This window comes from Vairimorpha ceranae, assembly GCF_000988165.1.
Source record: "Vairimorpha ceranae strain PA08 1199 chromosome Unknown NODE_4, whole genome shotgun sequence".
Lineage (NCBI taxonomy): Eukaryota > Fungi > Microsporidia > Nosematidae > Vairimorpha > Vairimorpha ceranae.
Genome location: NW_020169299.1, coordinates 139,086 through 157,557, shown reverse-complemented (window position 1 = coordinate 157,557; position 18,472 = coordinate 139,086). Strand labels below are relative to the sequence as shown.

The window sequence follows — 18,472 nt, the reverse complement described above, 5'->3', positions numbered from 1 at the left end:
GTGGTATTTTAATGCTTTAAAATAAAAAATTAAAACAGAATTTTACAAATTTCTAAAAAAAAGGGTTAAAAAATAAAAAAATGCTCAAATTCAAACTTTTTATATATACAGAAGATTTTATAAGAAATATTTTAACTAATGAAAACTTAGTAATAATTATTATGAAGAAAGGAACAATTATTATACTTAAAAAATTGTGAACAATGGTTTTGTCTAAATTGTCTTTAACAAATAATTATTAAAAAAATGCATGTGGTTATTGACAATAATACCACAATTTATTATTTTATTTAAAAAATTATGTTTTTATAATAAAAATTTAATTTAAAATCAGAAATTAAATTTTAATTTATTTTAGATTGATAAAATTTTGTTTTTAGTCCCCCTTATAGTTTAATGAAACTGAAAAAAATATGTTTGTTTTTTGCTTATTTAAAATCCAGTAAAAACATTTATGACAATTTATTGGACATTGTTAAACAGAAAATTGAAACTAAAGACTATTATTTAATTGATTTAGAGAAAAAATACTACGTCTTTGAAACTTTTATTAATACCAATGGAATTGTTTTTTGTGGATGTATACAAGATGCATCTGGTTCCGATAATAGTTCTACCAAATATAATAGTGCTAAGTATAATACAGCAGATGAAGCAATTCAAGCGGTTTGTGATTATCATCTTTCAAGCAATTTGAATATACCAAAGAAATTTCCGATTTTTTATAAGATAAATTTAGCAATATTTAAGCATGATATTCAGTCTAAGCTTGAGAATTTTTTTTATAATAGGGTTGAACCCGATTTTTTTGCTAGATTATATGATAGCAACGAACAAAAACAAATAAGAGAGCTTTGTTTATTTTTTTCTCGAAATAGAATGATAGATCCTAACTTTTTCTTTTCTTCAGAAAAGAATTCTTCTGAAGACACTATCCAATGCTTTGAAGAAGAAAACAAGATGAAATTTTTTTTTCCTGTAAAATTAAGAAATTTAGTGCTTTTTTTTAAAATTGACGTTAAAGATTTATACAGTGTAGAAGACCAATATACAAGTGAATTTATAAAGTTACATAAAAATAACAGTAATAATAATATTTGTACAGAGATATGCACTTTAATTACTAAAATTTTTACATTCTCTGATTATCTGTTACATTCTAAATTATTAAATGAGCTAAACGATTATGCCAAGAAAAAAAAATTTGGAAAAAAGTCATCATGTAATATTGAGAAGAAAACTTTTTCTGTTTTATTTTTAGAAAAAGATATATTTTTTAAAAATTTAGGTACATTGTTTTGTTATTCTTATGATAATCCCTTAGAGATTACGGGAAATTGTCAGCACATTTCTAAAGAAGCATATCAAGATTGCATTGAAATTTTAAAGTTATTTACGAAAGCTAAGGCCTTTGATTTTGCGCAATACAAAATTATTTTTTACAAATGTAAAAATGAAAATCTGCTAAATCATTTATTATATAAAATTTGTGAAAGCCCGGGTTCTGGCTCTTACATAATATTAATACAAATTTTAGGATATTATAAGATTTTAAACGTAAGTGAAATTATTTTTTTTACACGAAGTATAAATAAGAATAATAGAGAGCAAATGATTGCGTTTCTGAAAAATTTTTTTACTAAAGAAAAACTTTCTAAGATTCATTTTATGATGACTGCGGTGAGTGAAAAAGTTAATAATTTGTTATACACTCTTATTTATAAAGAAGCTGAGGAGTATTTTAGTATTTATAAAAAGAGTAATATTTTTAATATTGAATTTTTCAATGATATACGAAAGTTTTCTGATTTATATTTATGTCTGAATGAAATAACGTTATATGATTTTTATAGCATCTTAGTTGGCAATTCACTATCTATATTTGCGTCGGGGGAAAAAACATTGTCACAATTATTTGAAAGTATAGCATTACTAACTAATTTAGACGTTAAATACAGCATAGGAGAAAACCATGTTTATTTTAATAAAGTAAAAGCTAAGAAAATGTTTCAAATATTAAATATTGACGATCCCGAGACCTTAGAAAATTGCGTTGAAAGTTTAATTAAATGATTTTAATTTATAAAACTGTAGATTTTTGTCTTGCCTTGAAGGGTAACTACCAATTTTGTCTATATTATAAAAAATGTAAATCAAAATATTTATTTATTTTTTAACACTTCTTTTTAAAATTTATAAACTATAATTTTGTAAGCGGTAACATTGTGGTAAAGTTTTATTTATTTGTATCCTTCTTGTCGTATTTATTATCAAATTTTCAAGGATAAAGACATCTTAAAAGTTAATTTATAGTAAAATATTAAATTTATACCAAAAAGAGTTATTACAATGACATACTATACTTTTGAAAAGTAAATACATAAACTAATATAATTTCGAATCCCGTTTTTAACGGGATAGCGTAAGCTAGTGTGTTGAACAAATTGTTAAGAATTATATATTAAATTTATTTGTAAAATTAAAAGCTATAATTCTTTCAAAATAGCATTTCTATAAATAGATAAGCCTTATAATTTAAAAATACATTAATAATCCAAAAAACAATCCCAATAGTAGATTAATGATTTTTTATATACAAAGAGGCACCATATATAACTATACTGCATCCATTAAGATATTTTAATTTCATTTTCAATTTACTTTTTTTAATTAGTTCAGCAACATTTCCTTCTTGGTTTAGTAAATTGATACTAAAAATATCTAAATCTTTATCTGTTACTTCATAAAGACATCCTAAAACATTTTTATTATTTTTATAAATTTTTTTACATCTCCATTTTTGTTAAAATTTCTAGTGCAGACAAGCCTGGCGCTTGAGCATCCAAATAAAAACAGCACACTGTTTTTTATATTTTTACTAATGTATTTTGTACCACTTCCATGTCCAAAATAACAAATAAATTTATCTTCTGCATTCATGTTATGTTCTATAAGTTTGGTTTTTTTATCTTTAAAATTTGCAGTAATTCTTTCAAATGTGTTTTTTAAATCAGGATCTAATAAAAGTGTAGAATTGTTTAATGAACAATAATTTTTTCGATCTAGGTCTTCAATGTGTTCTATGCTCGAAATTCTATAACATAAAGCATTTTTAAATATACTTGTATGTTCAAATGGAAATTCTTCGGTTTTTTCATCAAATATTAAAAATACAGTTCCAGTTATTTTCAAATCAGAAAAATTAATTTTTTCCATTAAGTTTTTCATTATTCTATCAAGTTTTATTCTTTCAGCCCACCAGATCTCTTTTTTTGTCTCATTTTTTAGTATGTCTTTGTTTTTTAATAAAATTCCATTGTATTCCAAGGATATCATTTTATAATTAATATTTGTATTATAAACTTTATAACAGCCACTGGTTACTTGAGCAATATGAATCATTTCCTCCAATACAAATATACTGATAACCTTAATATTATCTTTAATATTTATATTAATTTTTACAGCATTATCAATATTCCGAATTTCTCTAATAATATCTTTAAAATTTTCACTTAATCTGTTAAACACAAGTTTTTTATTAAAAGTGTATGAGTCATTGCTTATCACTGATAAATTAGAGTGGTTTTTTATATCTTGTGTTTTATGCTCTAAATTTGTTATAAAATATTCGTCATTCAATTCAATATTTTTTAAATAAGAAGTAGGTCCTTGAATAAATCCAATTCGTTCTACTAAAAGCTTATAGTTAATAAAATACCATCTAACCTTTTTATTACTCATGTCTATACAAATATTTAGGTAATAAATAGCTTCTTGATACATTCCCAGTTGTATATAACAATAAATTAATATGTTATAAACATGTAAATATTCATAAAATTCTTTTAATAATTCTTTAATTGCAAGTTTACACTGTTTATATCTTTTTTTTACAAATAGATGTACTACTTTACTAAACTTATCTCCTGTAAAATTGTAAATTATTCTTTTGTTATAATTTGTGTAAAAACAATCTCTATCACATTCTTTATCTATTACTTTAAAATTACAGATATTTAAAAATTCAGTAAAAAAATTATCTTGTAAATTTTTTTTTATTTTACATTCACTTACCTCTTCTCCGTGCTTATTTAAAACTAGACTTTTTACATGTGCAGAATTCGACTTTTTTAAAATAACCTGAAATTTTTTATTATATTTTTCATCACAAAAATCCAAAAAATTTATATATTTTTTATCTAAAACGTTAAATCTATTAAATTTAATTATACAGTATGGAATGAATATATTGGCAGTTTCTTTATTAACAATAGTAATTTTAGAAATTAAATCACTTAATAAATTGAATATATTTTCATCCCATAACTTACTAAGAAATCGCAACATACATTTCTCGTAAGTATATTGTGGTAGATAATGTTTAGCGAAGGGTAGTGTGTTTTTTATAATTTCATATGCTTCTTTTGTAGATCTGTATGTAATGTCTTTCATAAGATGATTAAGACGTTCTGAAGCCTTTCTTATTATTATTTGTGGATCTGTCATCCAAGGGGTTGATATAAAAAGGATAGTTAAAAATTAATCACTATCTAACTATTTTTAAATATAAATTTATATTTTATAAATGCATAAAAAATATAAATCTACAAGAAATAATTAGAATGTGTGATGAACACAATAAACCCATTTTAAAAGCAAAACAAAACATTTTAAGATAAACATCTTTATTATATTTTTGCAAAAAATAACATCATTAAACCAGTTCTTTTCTACAAACAGGACACGTGTTACTGTGTGATGTTAACCATTTATCTACACATTTACTATGAAATGTGTGCTCACAAGGAAGAATTCGTGCCAGTTCTCTATTTTTAAATTTATTCATACAAATTGTGCAATCGTCTTTAAGCATTTTTTTCGTAACTCTAAATCTTTTAAATTTATTTAGCTGCTCTTTTTTTATCTTCTTTTTATTCTCACGCATAGACAGTATTGTCTCAAATAACAAAATTGTATCATTAAGACTTGCATGTGGCCTTTCTACTTCCATTGAAACATTACTTCCATTTACAAAAAAATCAAAAATAACAAAAAATTGAGAATTCTCTCTGTTTGTAGTAATAGGCACTTGTGATGTATTACTAGACGACTCACTTCTATTGGTAAGTATTCTAGACAAATTTCTATAAATTCTATGAACATGTTCATCATATTGTTCTCCATTTCTGTTAAGTCTTCCAAGTCTACTAGCAAAAGCACTAAGTAATGATTCAAGCATACCATCATTAGTATAATCCACACTGTTTCTTATTTCTTCTTGGTCATTATCGAGAATAAAATAAATTGTAAAGAAATTATTTATGTCTTCATGATTGTTCATTGAAGGGAAGAAATGTTTTTATTTTATGCAAAAATATTTACATTGAGAATTAATGATACAAGAAATTAATTACAAAAAAATATTAACATTATTTAAAATGATTGATATACATTTTAATTTAAGGTATAAAAAAGGAGGTACTATATTATATTTAATTTATTCTTGCAATTATTTATTTCCAAAACAAGTCAATGTTTTAAAAATTTAATATAAGAAATAGTTTAAGATTGGTGTTGTAGTAAATGAAAACAACAGAAACATTTAAATACATTATGTTAGGCTATTTTATTACATAAAATCTCCTTTATTTATATTTTAATAATTAAAGAAAAAATACAAACATTTTTAATTTCTTATTAGCCATAAAAGATAAAAACAAGTAAAAATATTTACAACACTTTAATAAATATAAATTACAATCATTAAGCGAAAAATAGCAAAATATCATTATTTTCTTAGTCCCTACTATAAAATTTATTAATGTAAACATAAGTGTATTTAACTGGTAAATTTTTGCCTCTTATTTTGCAAAAATATTTACAACTAACTTTTTTTAGTGTTAATCATGTCATGTAATTCATTCCTTAATATATAAAAAAAATAATTTACAAGATTACCATTCTATTTTAAAATTAACTTTCTTTGTTTCTATTTTTCTATATGTCCTTTTTTGTAACTGTTTACAATCAATACCAAGATCAATATCTATGTATTCTGAATTATTTACATATAAATTATCTGTATACAATTGTCCTGGTCCATTAATGCATCCCTGATTACAAATGTATATTTCGCATACATCATATTCTAATTCTTTATGTTTACTTTCCTTAATAAAATTAAGAAAAGGTTCTAGACCCAATATTCTTAAATATTTTTTTTTCTTATTATTTTTGATCTGTGTATATGTAAACACTCCATTTTTATATTTATAATCTATCTCAGGTATATTAATTTTATTTAATGTAACTGTGTTAATATTTAATTTTCTTTTTCCATTTAACCTTACCTCCTCATTTTTACTGTTAAATATTTTTATACTATCATTTTTTGTTAAATAATTGTTCTTCTTATTTAATATGTGTTCTAAATATCCATAATGATATCCAATAGTACACTTCTCCCATTTCTCACAGGTTCCTTTAATAAAATTATGCTGTAAAAATCCTAGATCCAAAATCATTTTATAAAAATCATAGGTAGTTAAAACATCATCGCTATTCTCTAAAAATTTATCATAGCACTGTATGACACTTATACTTCGCCCCTGAGCAAGTAGCTTTATGGCTTGTTGTTGTGTAGAAGTAACAGATAAATATTCAATTAAATGGTGTGCTTGCCTTTCAATATATGAAACAGTCCCAGGACAGTCACTTATTATTATTTTGTCTCTCGTGCTTTCCTCATAAACACTATCATACAGAATATTTTTGACATAAGATGTATCATATACTTTTATTACATTAAATTTTAGTTTTATAAATGAAATTAAGTGATATTCAAAATCACTAAAGGACATTATATGATTATTAAAGTGGGCATACATATTCATTTTCGAATGTGGTGATAATAAAAATGTTAAAGGGACATCTTTCAGTTCTGTGTAAGTAGGAATTTTTGGAACAGAAAAATCAGCAATACAAGCCGAACATGCCAGGCAATCTTCTAGTTTAAAGGTAAATGGTGAAATACATGGTTTATTTTCAGTATTCATTTTGGGGTAAAAATTTTATTTTTATGATATTTATGCTATATTTTATTTTATTTGCCGAAAAAAAAAAAATTATCAAATAGGAATATTTAAATCGATTTTATCAATCATGCATTTTTATATTAACTTTGTAAATTAAAATCGTTTATATTAACTTCATAAATCATGTATGTTTATATTAAATTATAAATCATCTATGTTTATATTACTTTTTTCAATCATGCATTTTTTTATCAAGTTTTTCATTCAAACTTGTTTATATTAACTTTATCAATCACAAATAATTATATTAGTGTAATATTATTTCTTAATTGTCTCATTTATTTTTACACATTAAAATTACAGAAAATGAAAATGTCTCCTAATAAACCATTGACTTTAAATATTTATAATGGCTATGTTGGATGCCATTCTTCGTGTCAAATATCTCACAATCACTTTATGAGATAGTTGACATGCATACATTTATAATGTTATTTTTATATTAACTTATGTTTTCTAACAACCATGTTTTTACTAACACAGCTTGTTATACCACAATTTACTTTATAAATCATGCATCATTGTAATTAAATAATTTACTTGTACAAGATTCTACACCCATGTCATGTACAAGAAAAAAATCTCATTCTTCAATTAGCACACTACTTTTTCATAAAGACAGAATATATGCCGGTGGATATGAGTATGATAATGTGAGACACGGAAATATAGAAGTCTATGATAAAGATCTGTGCTTGTTAATGGCAGCAGATACACAAGGAACATTAGATATAAAAATTTTTGACACATTTATTTATGTTTCTACTTCTACTTCCATAATAAAATATAATTTAAATCTGGAAAAGCTTTTTGAATATAAAACTGGCTATATGAATACTTTTATGGTAATTTACGAGTCTTTTATTTATGTATGTACTGCTAAGGGGACTATAGATGTTTACACCTTATCTCTTAATTTACTTTATTCTATTAAAGTATCTAATGATATTTTATGGACATGTGCTGTACAAAATAATACAATTTATTGTGGCGGAGAATGTGGCACACTATTTTGTATAAAAAATAAACAAATTGTTTATAGAATTAAATTTACACAAGGAATTACTTGTATTACTATTTATACAGATTGTTTACTTGTTGGAAGTTATGATGAACACATATACAAAATAAAACAAGATAATATTGTAAATAAATATTTTATAGGAGGAGGTATTTGGAGAGTAAAACAATATAAAGATCTATTTTTCATTTCTTGCATGTACGAAGGTATAAAAATTATAAATAAAAAATTTGATAAAATTTTGTATCAAACTACTAATAATACAGTAAGTATGCCTGAAGATATAAGTAAACTAGTATATGCTTTAGATACAAATGAGAATAGTGTTATTTATGCAACATTTTACGAGAAAAAAATTAGTAGGTGGTTGATAGATGATCTTTTAATCTAAAAAATTGATGTTTAAAATAAAATCAAAATTTTATATTAAGCCCCTTTTTAATTTATTTATTATTTAATAAAAATTACAATTTATCATCTATTTTATTGTGCATAAATCTTATATCATTATGTAGTAAAAAGATCTGGGTCTTCAAGAGAAATATAAAAGTGAAAGATTTAATATACATTTTTAGACTCTCCAAATATTATATAATTTACAAAAAAATTATTTTAATTTAATTTTAAAATCTCTAAAAATACAACATTTGTTTTCAAAACTAAATTGTGCTATATTTAATATCATTGTGTTGTGATATGTCAATTTTCTCTATAAAATAAAATTTTAAATATTTACCACCTTTGTTTTTGGTGGTAACACTTATAATCCTTAATTTAAGACATTAAATTTTTGGTTCAATAAAAATAGCCAATATAAAGTATTTTTTCTTTATCTTTGTTTATAGAGTCTATAAGTTTATTTTCTTTATGAGATAGGTTAATTCACCTTGTCGTATTTGACAGAATAAAAGTAAATTAACAAATATCTTTTTTTATAAAACATTTAAAAAAACAAAGTTTTCATAATCAAAATATTAACAAATATGTAACAATATGTTATAAAACAAACTTAAAACATTGTTTCACGTTGTGTTTAAAATAATTTTCAAAAAAATTTTGTACCCTTAAAAATGAAAAAACTTTCTATTGTTATTGCAGGCAAAACTATGACTTTAGAACTTGATAGTTTAGACATTACGGTTGAAGAGTTAAAAAAGAAAATCGAAAATTTGGTACCTGATAATAAGAAATATACTAGTGACAAGCAACTTTTGTTACTGAAGAAGAAGAAGTTAGAAGATGGTAGCAAGCTTAGTGATTTTATCAATGAGGAAGAAGAGAATGTTAAAGTATTTGTTTTAGAAAAGAGATCTAGTTCTAATGCTAAAGAACAATCTACTAATCCTTATGCTAATAATCAACCTTCTTCTAATTCACAACAGCCTAATCCATATGCAGCCCCTCAGCAAAACCATCAGTATCCACCTCATATGGGCTATCCTCAATATCATCCACAGCAAATGGGTTATCCTCAATATCCACCGCAAATGGGATACCCCCCTCAAATGGGTTATCCTCAACAGAATCCACAACACATGGGATTCCCTTTTATGCCGATGAATCAAATGAAACCTTCTAAAGAAATTATAGAGATGTTTTTAAATAATCCTGCTCTACTTGATCAAATTACAGAGAGTCAGGTTCAAGGATTTCCGCCTGAAAAAAAAGAAGCTTACAAAGAACAGATCAGCAATGTAATGAAAGCTATGCAACATGATCCATCGCTTCTTGATAGTATATTACAGCTCTCTGGACTAAACAGTCCTTCTTTTGGAAGTCCACAAATGAATCAATATGGTGGATATCCTCAATATCCCCAATATCCACCAATGTATAACAATGGGTATCCTCAATATCCTCCTCAGCAGCCACAAAGCCCTGTACTTACAACTGAACAGTATAAAAAAAAATATTCGCAACAATTAACATTTTTAAATGATATGGGATTTACTAATGAAGAAGATAATTTGAAAGCGTTGATTAAAGCGCATGGAAATCTTAATTATGCATTGGATTTGCTACAAAAGGATGATAAATTTCTTTAAAAATAAATGTTTTCTTTAATTTACTTTTTAGTGCTTTATGGCCAGTGTTATTTTTGTTTCTAATGAAATAGTAAAATAATATCATCGCATTTTTACAAACGTCGGAAGAAAATATAAATAAAGTGATTAATGAAATATTGCAGAGACCAAAAGAATTATGCAATACAAAGTTAAGCATAAAAACAATCAAAGTGTAATTTCACTAATTAATTATTATGTTAGTATCTTAGAAAACATTTTAAATAAATTAATGAGATTATTGAAAGCAACCAGCAAACAAAGAAAGGCTGTATCTACCTCACAAAGAACAAGGCAAGTGGTTTTAAAATATGGAGCACAGAAGTGAAACATGATACTACGACCACTTTTGACACTAGAAGGTGGTATAGAGGAATCGCTTAGAAGAAAAGTAATATTGAAAAAGAAAATAATAAACACCTTGCTAATATTAAAGAATTTTACAGGAAAAATACAAAGTTAGTAAATTGGAACAATTTTAAACTTCAAAGATCTTCAAATTAAAACTAGAAACAATCATTCAAAATTTTAAAGCTTACTGGAAACCCCAATTGTTTTATATACCTACTTAAGACCGTCATAGCCTTCTATGACAAAAAATAAAATTAAAAAATTTTATTATAAAAAAAAATAAAAACAAGAGGAACATAAAAGTGAGAAGTACCAAATTTAATGGAAAGAACTTTATTGAAGGCCTTAACATAGCAAATAGGGGATTAAGACTTTCTCATAAATTTGAATGAAGAGTTATATTGAAAATTATTTTAAAACTTGGAGATATCTTATGGGGAATGAAAAAGACTTAAATTGTCCAATTAGGGGTCATCAAGATGGCTATTACATATAAATATCTCTTCATGAGAAACTATGCTGTGTGCGCTACAGGACAAAAGTATATTAATTGACAAAAGCACAAAATGCCCGCAATTTAATTAAAAATTAAAACCACGCTGATCGTATTATGGTTACTAATTGCGAAAGAATGCTCTCGCACGATTTTATGCGACAACATTATGAAGCATACGCTTACAACTGTGTATAAATTATAGAATAATCAAAAATAAAAAGGTAAAAAATTATTCTTTTCAAGAACGCTTAAGTAATGGCAGAGCAGAAATAAGGATGTGCACACGTATTTAAAGTAGTATTTACAAGCAACAAACTATATAAATATTTAAATTAGATAATTGTAGTTGAAGTAGAAATAACCTTGTTTTAGAATTTGCGAACGGTTGAAAAAAAAGAAGCCATTTTCGACCTGCAAGCAAATCACCTTGGATCACTTCACAAATTCAGTACATGAATTATTTTCTGTGTGATAACATGAGACGGATGCATTAACAAAATACATTCAAATTATAAAAAAGGGTAAATATAAATTACTGAATGTAGACTTATGAAAAATACAAAGTTTTTAAAGTAACTGTAAACAGCCAGAGAAACTTACTAATGTAGAAGAGCAAGCTAAAGAAAATAAACTAGTAGAAATAGTAAATCTAAAAGTAAAGGCACGCTACAGCCTGCATAAGAAAAACAAACAATTATTTATACTTAAATTTATTTATTATTTTTATGCTTACAAAATAAATTTAATAATTAGTTACATTTTTCATTGTATATTTAAATTAAATATTGACAAAATAAGGAATTTGGGAGTAAAACTTAATATTACAAATGTGTATTATTGAAATTTCATAGCAAAAATATTTCGAAATAATTAAGATGACCCTAGAAAGCTTCACTTTGGAAAAACATAGAAGATGCTTTACATCTTAAGAAGACATTGTTATACATAAGAGTGTAACAATACAAAAGGATTAAGCCAATTGAGGATCAAGTAATTAATCTTTTAATGAAGGAGTTAGAAATAAAATTTTTTAAATTTGTCCCAAATTACTGATAACAAATATGCAATTTAGGAATTATAAACATTTTTTTTAAACTATGCTAGTATTTAAAATACATAATGGATAGGACTTGATCATGCATTAGAAATAATGTTTATATTGTTTTATAAATCTTCGTTTTCCCTCTATAATATTGTTGTACAAACACAATATATGCCATAGATTATAATTTAATTAAGAGCTTTAATTGAATCAATACTAAAAGTAAAATTTAATAACTTTTACAAAAAAACATACATACAATTGTTTACAAACATCTGATCTTTTTTATATCAGACAAAAAATCATTATCAAACTTACAATTTATTTTAATAAACTTTTTTAAATAATACATTAAAATTATATTTTTATTAAATTAAAAAATACATTAATTAACATCTCAAAGATCTAAAAAAGATATTAAGACTTGATACATTAAATATATAAAAAGTCAATTTTTAAAATATGGTAGCAAGTATTTTTTTAAAATCTTCATTTTGACCAAATTCTTAAAAGTAAATGTTCTCTTTGCTTTTAAATCTGTAATTGTTTTGCAACAAAGCAACAAAAATAATCCTAATATCGTTCACTTTTATTTAAATTATTTCAAACATGCAAAATTTATTAAATTTTGAAATGTCCACTATTTCTTCTTTTCTAATTATTTATTAACTTTCAATTATTTAAACAAATCTTTAAACAATTTTATTATGTAAAATATACAATGTTTTGAAATGTCTGGTTCTTCTATTTCATAATTATTTATCACTCGCAATTATCTAAATAATTATTTAATTCTTTTGTTAAAAAATTTAATATAAGTATTATTTAAAAATTTTTAAAAGGGCCAAATAAAGATAATAGAAATTAAGAAATATAATTATAAAAAAAAGATTAAAATAAGTAATGTAGATTACTTTTATAAAAATATAATATGTATTATAAAAGCTTATGTATTGTTAAAACAATAAAAATAAAACACTAACAAAATTTAATAACAAATCATTTTCTTTAAACTAAAAATTAATCAATATCCCAGTTCATTATTTCTAACTGTGTAATATCAATATTATAGTTGATCTTTGATAGTAAATGCGCTTCTATAAAAATAATCTCTTTATTGTTGCATTTATAATTATCTAAAAAATCTTGAGATGCAACATAAGAATCATTGAAATTTTTGATTGCAATCCAACAACATGTCAAAAATATTTTTGTAAGCACAGAATCCTTTAATCTATTCTTCATATTTTTTAAATATCTTTTCAAATAAATAAATCCACATATCAAATACAATGGTAGAATATTTTTTAAATCAACCAAAGATGAGAAACAACATTTGTGATTTAAGTAATTTTGAACTATTCTTTTGATAATTTTTTCTGAAATGTCTTCCTCTTTACAATATTCCATTTTATGTCTATACTTTATTTTTGTTTCTCTTTGGTATCTCATGCCCATTTTGTTAAATGTTTTTATTTATGTTTTTTAATTTAAAATAAGTGATGGCATAAAATTAAAAACAGCATAATTTTTAAATTAAATTTTAAAAAAATTTACAGTGAAAAAATATTTATAAATTAAAAATCATAGTTTGTTATAATATTCCTTTTTTGTAAAACTTGCAATTTTTTTTAAAACTTTTAATGTTTACATTAATAAAATAAAAACAGCTATATAAGGAAAAATAAATTAAAATTTTATAAATTATTTACTCTAAATAAACATAATAAATTCATATTAATTACTTAAGATAAACAAAAATAATTATTTCAACTTAAATTATACAGTAGTTTCATAAATTTAATTGTTTTTTATGTTTGTTTATTTTATTAAAAATTATTTTTAATATTATGCATAAACTGTTTACCAAATTTGTAAAAATTAACAAATGGTCTATAAATGTAAACTTAATTGATATTTTTGTCATTTACCATCTTTATAATCTAAAAAAATTAGAAACTTCAAGAAAATTTTATACTAAGTTACTATTTATCACAATGGTATAAAGTAAGTAAATATACCTATAAATTTGACATATTTCACAAAAATGTAAAATTAATTAAAAAAAATTATAAACAAATTTACAAAAAGAGATTCACATATTCCAATTATAGTAAGTTTTTTATTGTTTAAAACCTTCATTTATATTATAATTGTACAGTAAATACATTAATTAATAGATTACACCATATTTATATATTAAAATTTAGTCAAAATTTGTTTATTTTTTAAAAATATTTAAGTGCATAATCATTTAATAAAAAGCACAGTAAGCTTGTGGAAGTTGCAAACAGTAAAAATATAAATATTTAATTTATTTGAAAAACTGTTTAAGATTAAAAATTACTATATAAGGAAACACTTTGTGATTTTATAAAGGATGTGTTAAAATTAAAAGGTCTAATTGGGTTTAAATTTTTTACATAAGAATTTATACTGTTACTAACTCCGCACACAAAATTAATATAATTACATGTTTATAAAAAGTTTTTACAAAAAATTGTAATTATACTTTTACAATTTATTTTTATATTTAAACACTTTCACGCAGGCATTTGAGATAAAAGCAGATAAAACTTGATCTTTTAATATGTTATTTTTGTGTTTAAACACATTTACATTGGCATTTGAGATAGAAGAAGATATAAAATATTTTTTTAATATATTATTCTTGTCTAAAAGAAATTATTTGATAAAACTGATTTTTTTAAGATTTTTAATAAATGCGGCGTCTAAAATTTAAAAGATAAAATTAGTAGTTAAGAAATAACATAGTTATTTAAAAGACTGTTATAAAAGTTATTTTAAAGAGGAAATAAAAAACGTTACTATTTTTGTTCTCTAAAGGTAGAGGAGATTTTTTTAAGCCTTTGTGTTTTTAAGATAACATTATTTATTTGTAAAATTTAATTAAAATACTCTTTTTCTGTTGTAAAATATTAATTGTTTCGGTAAATTATTTCATACTGTTCGTTTTGAATTTAAGTCATATAATTGGAAGGTTTTTTGTCATTGATGACAAAGAATAATTAGTAAATGAATGACTTGTCATTCAAATCCATTTATTATAATTGCTAATTTATGCATAACTTTCAAGCATAAAAATTTAACCCTTTATGTACCATCCTCGGGTCTTCCAAAAAAATATACAGAAAACAAAAGAAGTAGAAAAAATGCCTGTAATAATTAATAAAGAACAAGTTATACCAGAGAATACTTTATATGAAGAACCCCTTGTGAGACATACAAAACCCACTAAGAAGCATGTTACTATTTTCGGATTCTCACAAAAGAATCTTGAACATGTTATTAAGAGGATTAAAGAAACTTGTCAAATAGAACACATAGAATATGGACTTAATTGGATAAATGTTATTACAAATAAAGATTCTGCACTTTTAAAGTTAAATTTATCACATATCAATGGTGAGATTATTGGTGTGTACAAGGAGTCAAATAATTCTCTGATAGAAGATAAAGATATTTTTTTAAGGAAAGAAGGAATAATAAGAAAAATAATTATTTATTTGTTTGGTGAATAAATATTTATGTGCATAAATTTTACTTCCACTTGCGTATTAATTGTAAGTTTACTTTCTACGTTTAAGTTGTATTTTTACAGTTTGTGTTGTGAAATTTGGTTTTTTTTAAAAGTTTGTGTTGTGTTTATTGGTTATATTTTTACAGTTTGTGTTGTGTTTATTGATTATATTTTTATAGTTTGTGTTCCACGTATTCGGTATATTTTTACAATTAAAGTTTTTACATTTTTTAAACTTTACAATCTAAGTTTTTACGTTTTCTAAATTATACAGTCTAAGTTCTACATATATTCATATTTAACTGTTAAAGTTCTCCTTATTAGTTGATTTTTACAATAAAAAAAAATATATATTCAAGTGTAAATTAAAAGAGACAGAATACAAATGTGATTTTTTATTAAAATATTTGATAAATCTTTTTAATTTAATTTTTAAAAAATCATTACTTTATAAAAAGTAAATAAATCAAATTTTACACAGATACTTACTTTTTAATATTTTTTAATTATTTACCCTTTATGGACTATCTTCCTCAAATGAAGGTTTTGATCAAAACTGTGGTTAGAAAGTTTTATGAGCCACACCACAGCATCCTTGTAGACATTATTTTAGAAAATATTCTTATTTACGACACAGAACTACAAAAACTTATGAAAATGCATAACAAAGAAATAAATAAATTACTTGTTGCACTTAAAGAAGATAAAATAATTAAATATGAAAACAAAGTGGAAGTATACGAAGATAAAAGACAATATCTAAGAGTTGTATATTATATTAATTATTCAGAAGTTAAATATGTTATTAAATATAAAATTTATAAAATTACAAAAAAATTAGAAGAAGACTATAAAAACAGCATTAAAGAAGGGTATTACTGTACAGCCTGTGATAAGCAGTTTAGTTCTCTTGATGCACAAATTATTATGACAAATTATATTTTTAAATGTGATGATTGTAATGGTGAGCTGGTAGAAAATGGTACAATAAACAACTTAGAAAATTTGTTGAATGCCAAATTCATGAATAGTATACAAGATATTATAATATTACTAAAAGAACTTGATCAGTTTGAAATACCAAGCATGGATTTTTTCCAGTTAAATGAATTTAAAAAAGAAATGCTGCATAAAGTTGAAGAAAATGAACAGCCACTGGAAGAAATTACAGAAGAACAATTTATTATAAATAATGATATGCATAATGAAGATATAATTATAAAACAGTCTTCTGATGAAGATATTATTAAAGATACAAGAAATGAAATGGTGACTGTTAAAGGAATATCAAAAATGTATTCTGAAATTACAGAAGAAGATAAAGAACAGATGGATGAAGATGAATATGAGAAATATTTTGAAGTTTATTCCAAATACAATTCTTAAATTAATAATTGAAATTTTGTAAATGTATAACTAAATTTAAGATATTAATTTATTTTGACAAGCCAGAATACAATCCAAGACTAAATGTTCCAAATAAATTGGATGTACTAAGAAACTTATCTTTTGTACATAAACTGCCCGTTAAAGCACCACTTAATGCCCGAGTATAAAAATCATCGTTTTTTCTTACAGCTTCAATAACAGTCTCTGCTGTAGAATAAATTGCACAAATCTTTGCAACATCTTTTCCTGATTGATGGACACTTCTGATAGATGGTTCTTTATTTCCTGTAAAAAGTCCCATCATGCATCCAAAAATGTATCCTTGTAGCGTATTTGATACACCTTTTATTATTTTAGGTTTAAGACGATTTATTTTTTTTAAAATTACACTCATAAAAGGGTGTGGAATAAATTTGCAAAATGCTTTTATAAATTTGTATTTTACTGTTATTTCGTACAAAGTAAAAACATAAATTCAATGAAGTAGTTATTTATGTATTTGTGATATTACAGCCATTGGAAGTTAAAATTTATTTTCTGTAATTCCTATCTTTAAAAATAAATTAAAATAATTGACATGTGGGGAATTATACCACAATGTTGAAAGCTTGTTTGCTTTTAAATACATTTTTATTCTTATAGATTTTTGTAATGTTTTTTAAATTTGTTTGTAAGATCTAAAAAATGTTCTTTTATATTGTTAATTGTCATTTACAACTTATAAACTAAATGATCAAGAAAAATCACTATAATGTAAGTTAAGTGCAAAATTTATACAATTCTTACTTTCCGTCATAAGGGCATATAGTTTAATATTAGTATATTTACTACAATGTAGTAAATATATAAAAATGTAAAAGGTAAAATGCATATCTTATATGGTTTTTAAAATAAAGTATTTTTTTATTAAAGTACAATAATTGCTTATATAAATATCCTCTTTCAAATTTTTGTTTTTTTTAAAGATAAAAAGTTATCACTGTGCCATGCTCATTTATTTTACCTAATTACTAATATTTAGCTTTATTGTAAAGCATAAGGTATAAGTTAAAAGTAAAATATTTTTTCTTAAAATTATAACTATAGCGAAATGTATTTATAATCCAAAGTACTGTCAATAATCTCAAAGCATATTTAAATTATTTAGAAATAAACATAACATATCATTTTATAAGTTATTGTCATAAAATGTATCCTTGTTACATTCACAATCTTCATTTAAGTTAAAAAAATTTATTCGTAAAACTGTCAAATTTAAATAAACCATTTTTTATATTAATTTTATTACAAGAAATTTTCTAAAAATTTCCCAAAATTATAAACATTTACTGTACAACAGGTTAATGTATTTAACTTGCTCATTTTTTTATATTAAATTTAACAATTAAAATTAACCAATAGTTGTATGCTTCAAAATTATCTTTTAATCACGAAATTACTTCAAATGTTATGATTAATTAATAAAACAAATT

The 18,472-nt window shown here is 23.3% G+C and overlaps 11 protein-coding genes across 11 annotated transcripts; 5 read left to right on the top strand and 6 right to left on the bottom strand.

The window, feature by feature from the left end:
- Positions 1-396: 396 nt before the first annotated feature.
- AAJ76_4000157161 (hypothetical protein) lies at positions 397-2,073 on the top strand (the record flags this gene model as incomplete). Its single annotated transcript, XM_024475522.1, has 1 exon — positions 397-2,073. One exon carries the CDS (start codon positions 397-399, stop codon positions 2,071-2,073), a length of 1,677 nt encoding a protein of 558 aa, XP_024332124.1.
- Positions 2,074-2,754: 681 nt separating this feature from the next.
- Positions 2,755-4,509, bottom strand: AAJ76_4000153049 (spindle pole body duplication protein; the record flags this gene model as incomplete). The annotated part of the gene is made up of 1 exon (XM_024475520.1): positions 2,755-4,509. One exon carries the CDS (start codon positions 4,507-4,509, stop codon positions 2,755-2,757), a length of 1,755 nt encoding a protein of 584 aa, XP_024332123.1.
- A 208-nt stretch (positions 4,510-4,717) lies between these two features.
- On the bottom strand, positions 4,718-5,344 carry AAJ76_4000152214 (e3 ubiquitin-protein ligase rnf13; the record flags this gene model as incomplete). Its single annotated transcript, XM_024475519.1, has 1 exon — positions 4,718-5,344. The coding sequence occupies one exon, from the start codon at positions 5,342-5,344 to the stop codon at positions 4,718-4,720; it is 627 nt and encodes a 208-aa protein (XP_024332122.1).
- A 322-nt stretch (positions 5,345-5,666) lies between these two features.
- On the bottom strand, positions 5,667-5,834 carry AAJ76_4000151724 (hypothetical protein; the record flags this gene model as incomplete). Its single annotated transcript, XM_024475518.1, has 1 exon — positions 5,667-5,834. The coding sequence occupies one exon, from the start codon at positions 5,832-5,834 to the stop codon at positions 5,667-5,669; it is 168 nt and encodes a 55-aa protein (XP_024332121.1).
- A 123-nt stretch (positions 5,835-5,957) lies between these two features.
- On the bottom strand, positions 5,958-7,058 carry AAJ76_4000150500 (iron hydrogenase; the record flags this gene model as incomplete). The annotated part of the gene is made up of 1 exon (XM_024475517.1): positions 5,958-7,058. The coding sequence occupies one exon, from the start codon at positions 7,056-7,058 to the stop codon at positions 5,958-5,960; it is 1,101 nt and encodes a 366-aa protein (XP_024332120.1).
- A 599-nt stretch (positions 7,059-7,657) lies between these two features.
- AAJ76_4000149900 (hypothetical protein) lies at positions 7,658-8,509 on the top strand (the record flags this gene model as incomplete). The annotated part of the gene is made up of 1 exon (XM_024475516.1): positions 7,658-8,509. The coding sequence occupies one exon, from the start codon at positions 7,658-7,660 to the stop codon at positions 8,507-8,509; it is 852 nt and encodes a 283-aa protein (XP_024332119.1).
- Positions 8,510-9,188: 679 nt separating this feature from the next.
- Positions 9,189-10,163, top strand: AAJ76_4000148369 (glutamate nmda receptor-associated protein 1; the record flags this gene model as incomplete). Its single annotated transcript, XM_024475515.1, has 1 exon — positions 9,189-10,163. The coding sequence occupies one exon, from the start codon at positions 9,189-9,191 to the stop codon at positions 10,161-10,163; it is 975 nt and encodes a 324-aa protein (XP_024332118.1).
- A 2,927-nt stretch (positions 10,164-13,090) lies between these two features.
- AAJ76_4000144030 (hypothetical protein) lies at positions 13,091-13,528 on the bottom strand (the record flags this gene model as incomplete). Its single annotated transcript, XM_024475514.1, has 1 exon — positions 13,091-13,528. One exon carries the CDS (start codon positions 13,526-13,528, stop codon positions 13,091-13,093), a length of 438 nt encoding a protein of 145 aa, XP_024332117.1.
- Positions 13,529-15,186: 1,658 nt separating this feature from the next.
- Positions 15,187-15,612, top strand: AAJ76_4000142371 (atp-dependent 26s proteasome regulatory subunit; the record flags this gene model as incomplete). The annotated part of the gene is made up of 1 exon (XM_024475513.1): positions 15,187-15,612. One exon carries the CDS (start codon positions 15,187-15,189, stop codon positions 15,610-15,612), a length of 426 nt encoding a protein of 141 aa, XP_024332116.1.
- Positions 15,613-16,130: 518 nt separating this feature from the next.
- AAJ76_4000141427 (transcription initiation factor alpha subunit) lies at positions 16,131-16,997 on the top strand (the record flags this gene model as incomplete). The annotated part of the gene is made up of 1 exon (XM_024475511.1): positions 16,131-16,997. The coding sequence occupies one exon, from the start codon at positions 16,131-16,133 to the stop codon at positions 16,995-16,997; it is 867 nt and encodes a 288-aa protein (XP_024332115.1).
- Positions 16,998-17,046: 49 nt separating this feature from the next.
- Positions 17,047-17,394, bottom strand: AAJ76_4000140164 (translocase tim22 17-like protein; the record flags this gene model as incomplete). Its single annotated transcript, XM_024475510.1, has 1 exon — positions 17,047-17,394. The coding sequence occupies one exon, from the start codon at positions 17,392-17,394 to the stop codon at positions 17,047-17,049; it is 348 nt and encodes a 115-aa protein (XP_024332114.1).
- Between the last annotated feature and the right edge of the window lie 1,078 nt (positions 17,395-18,472).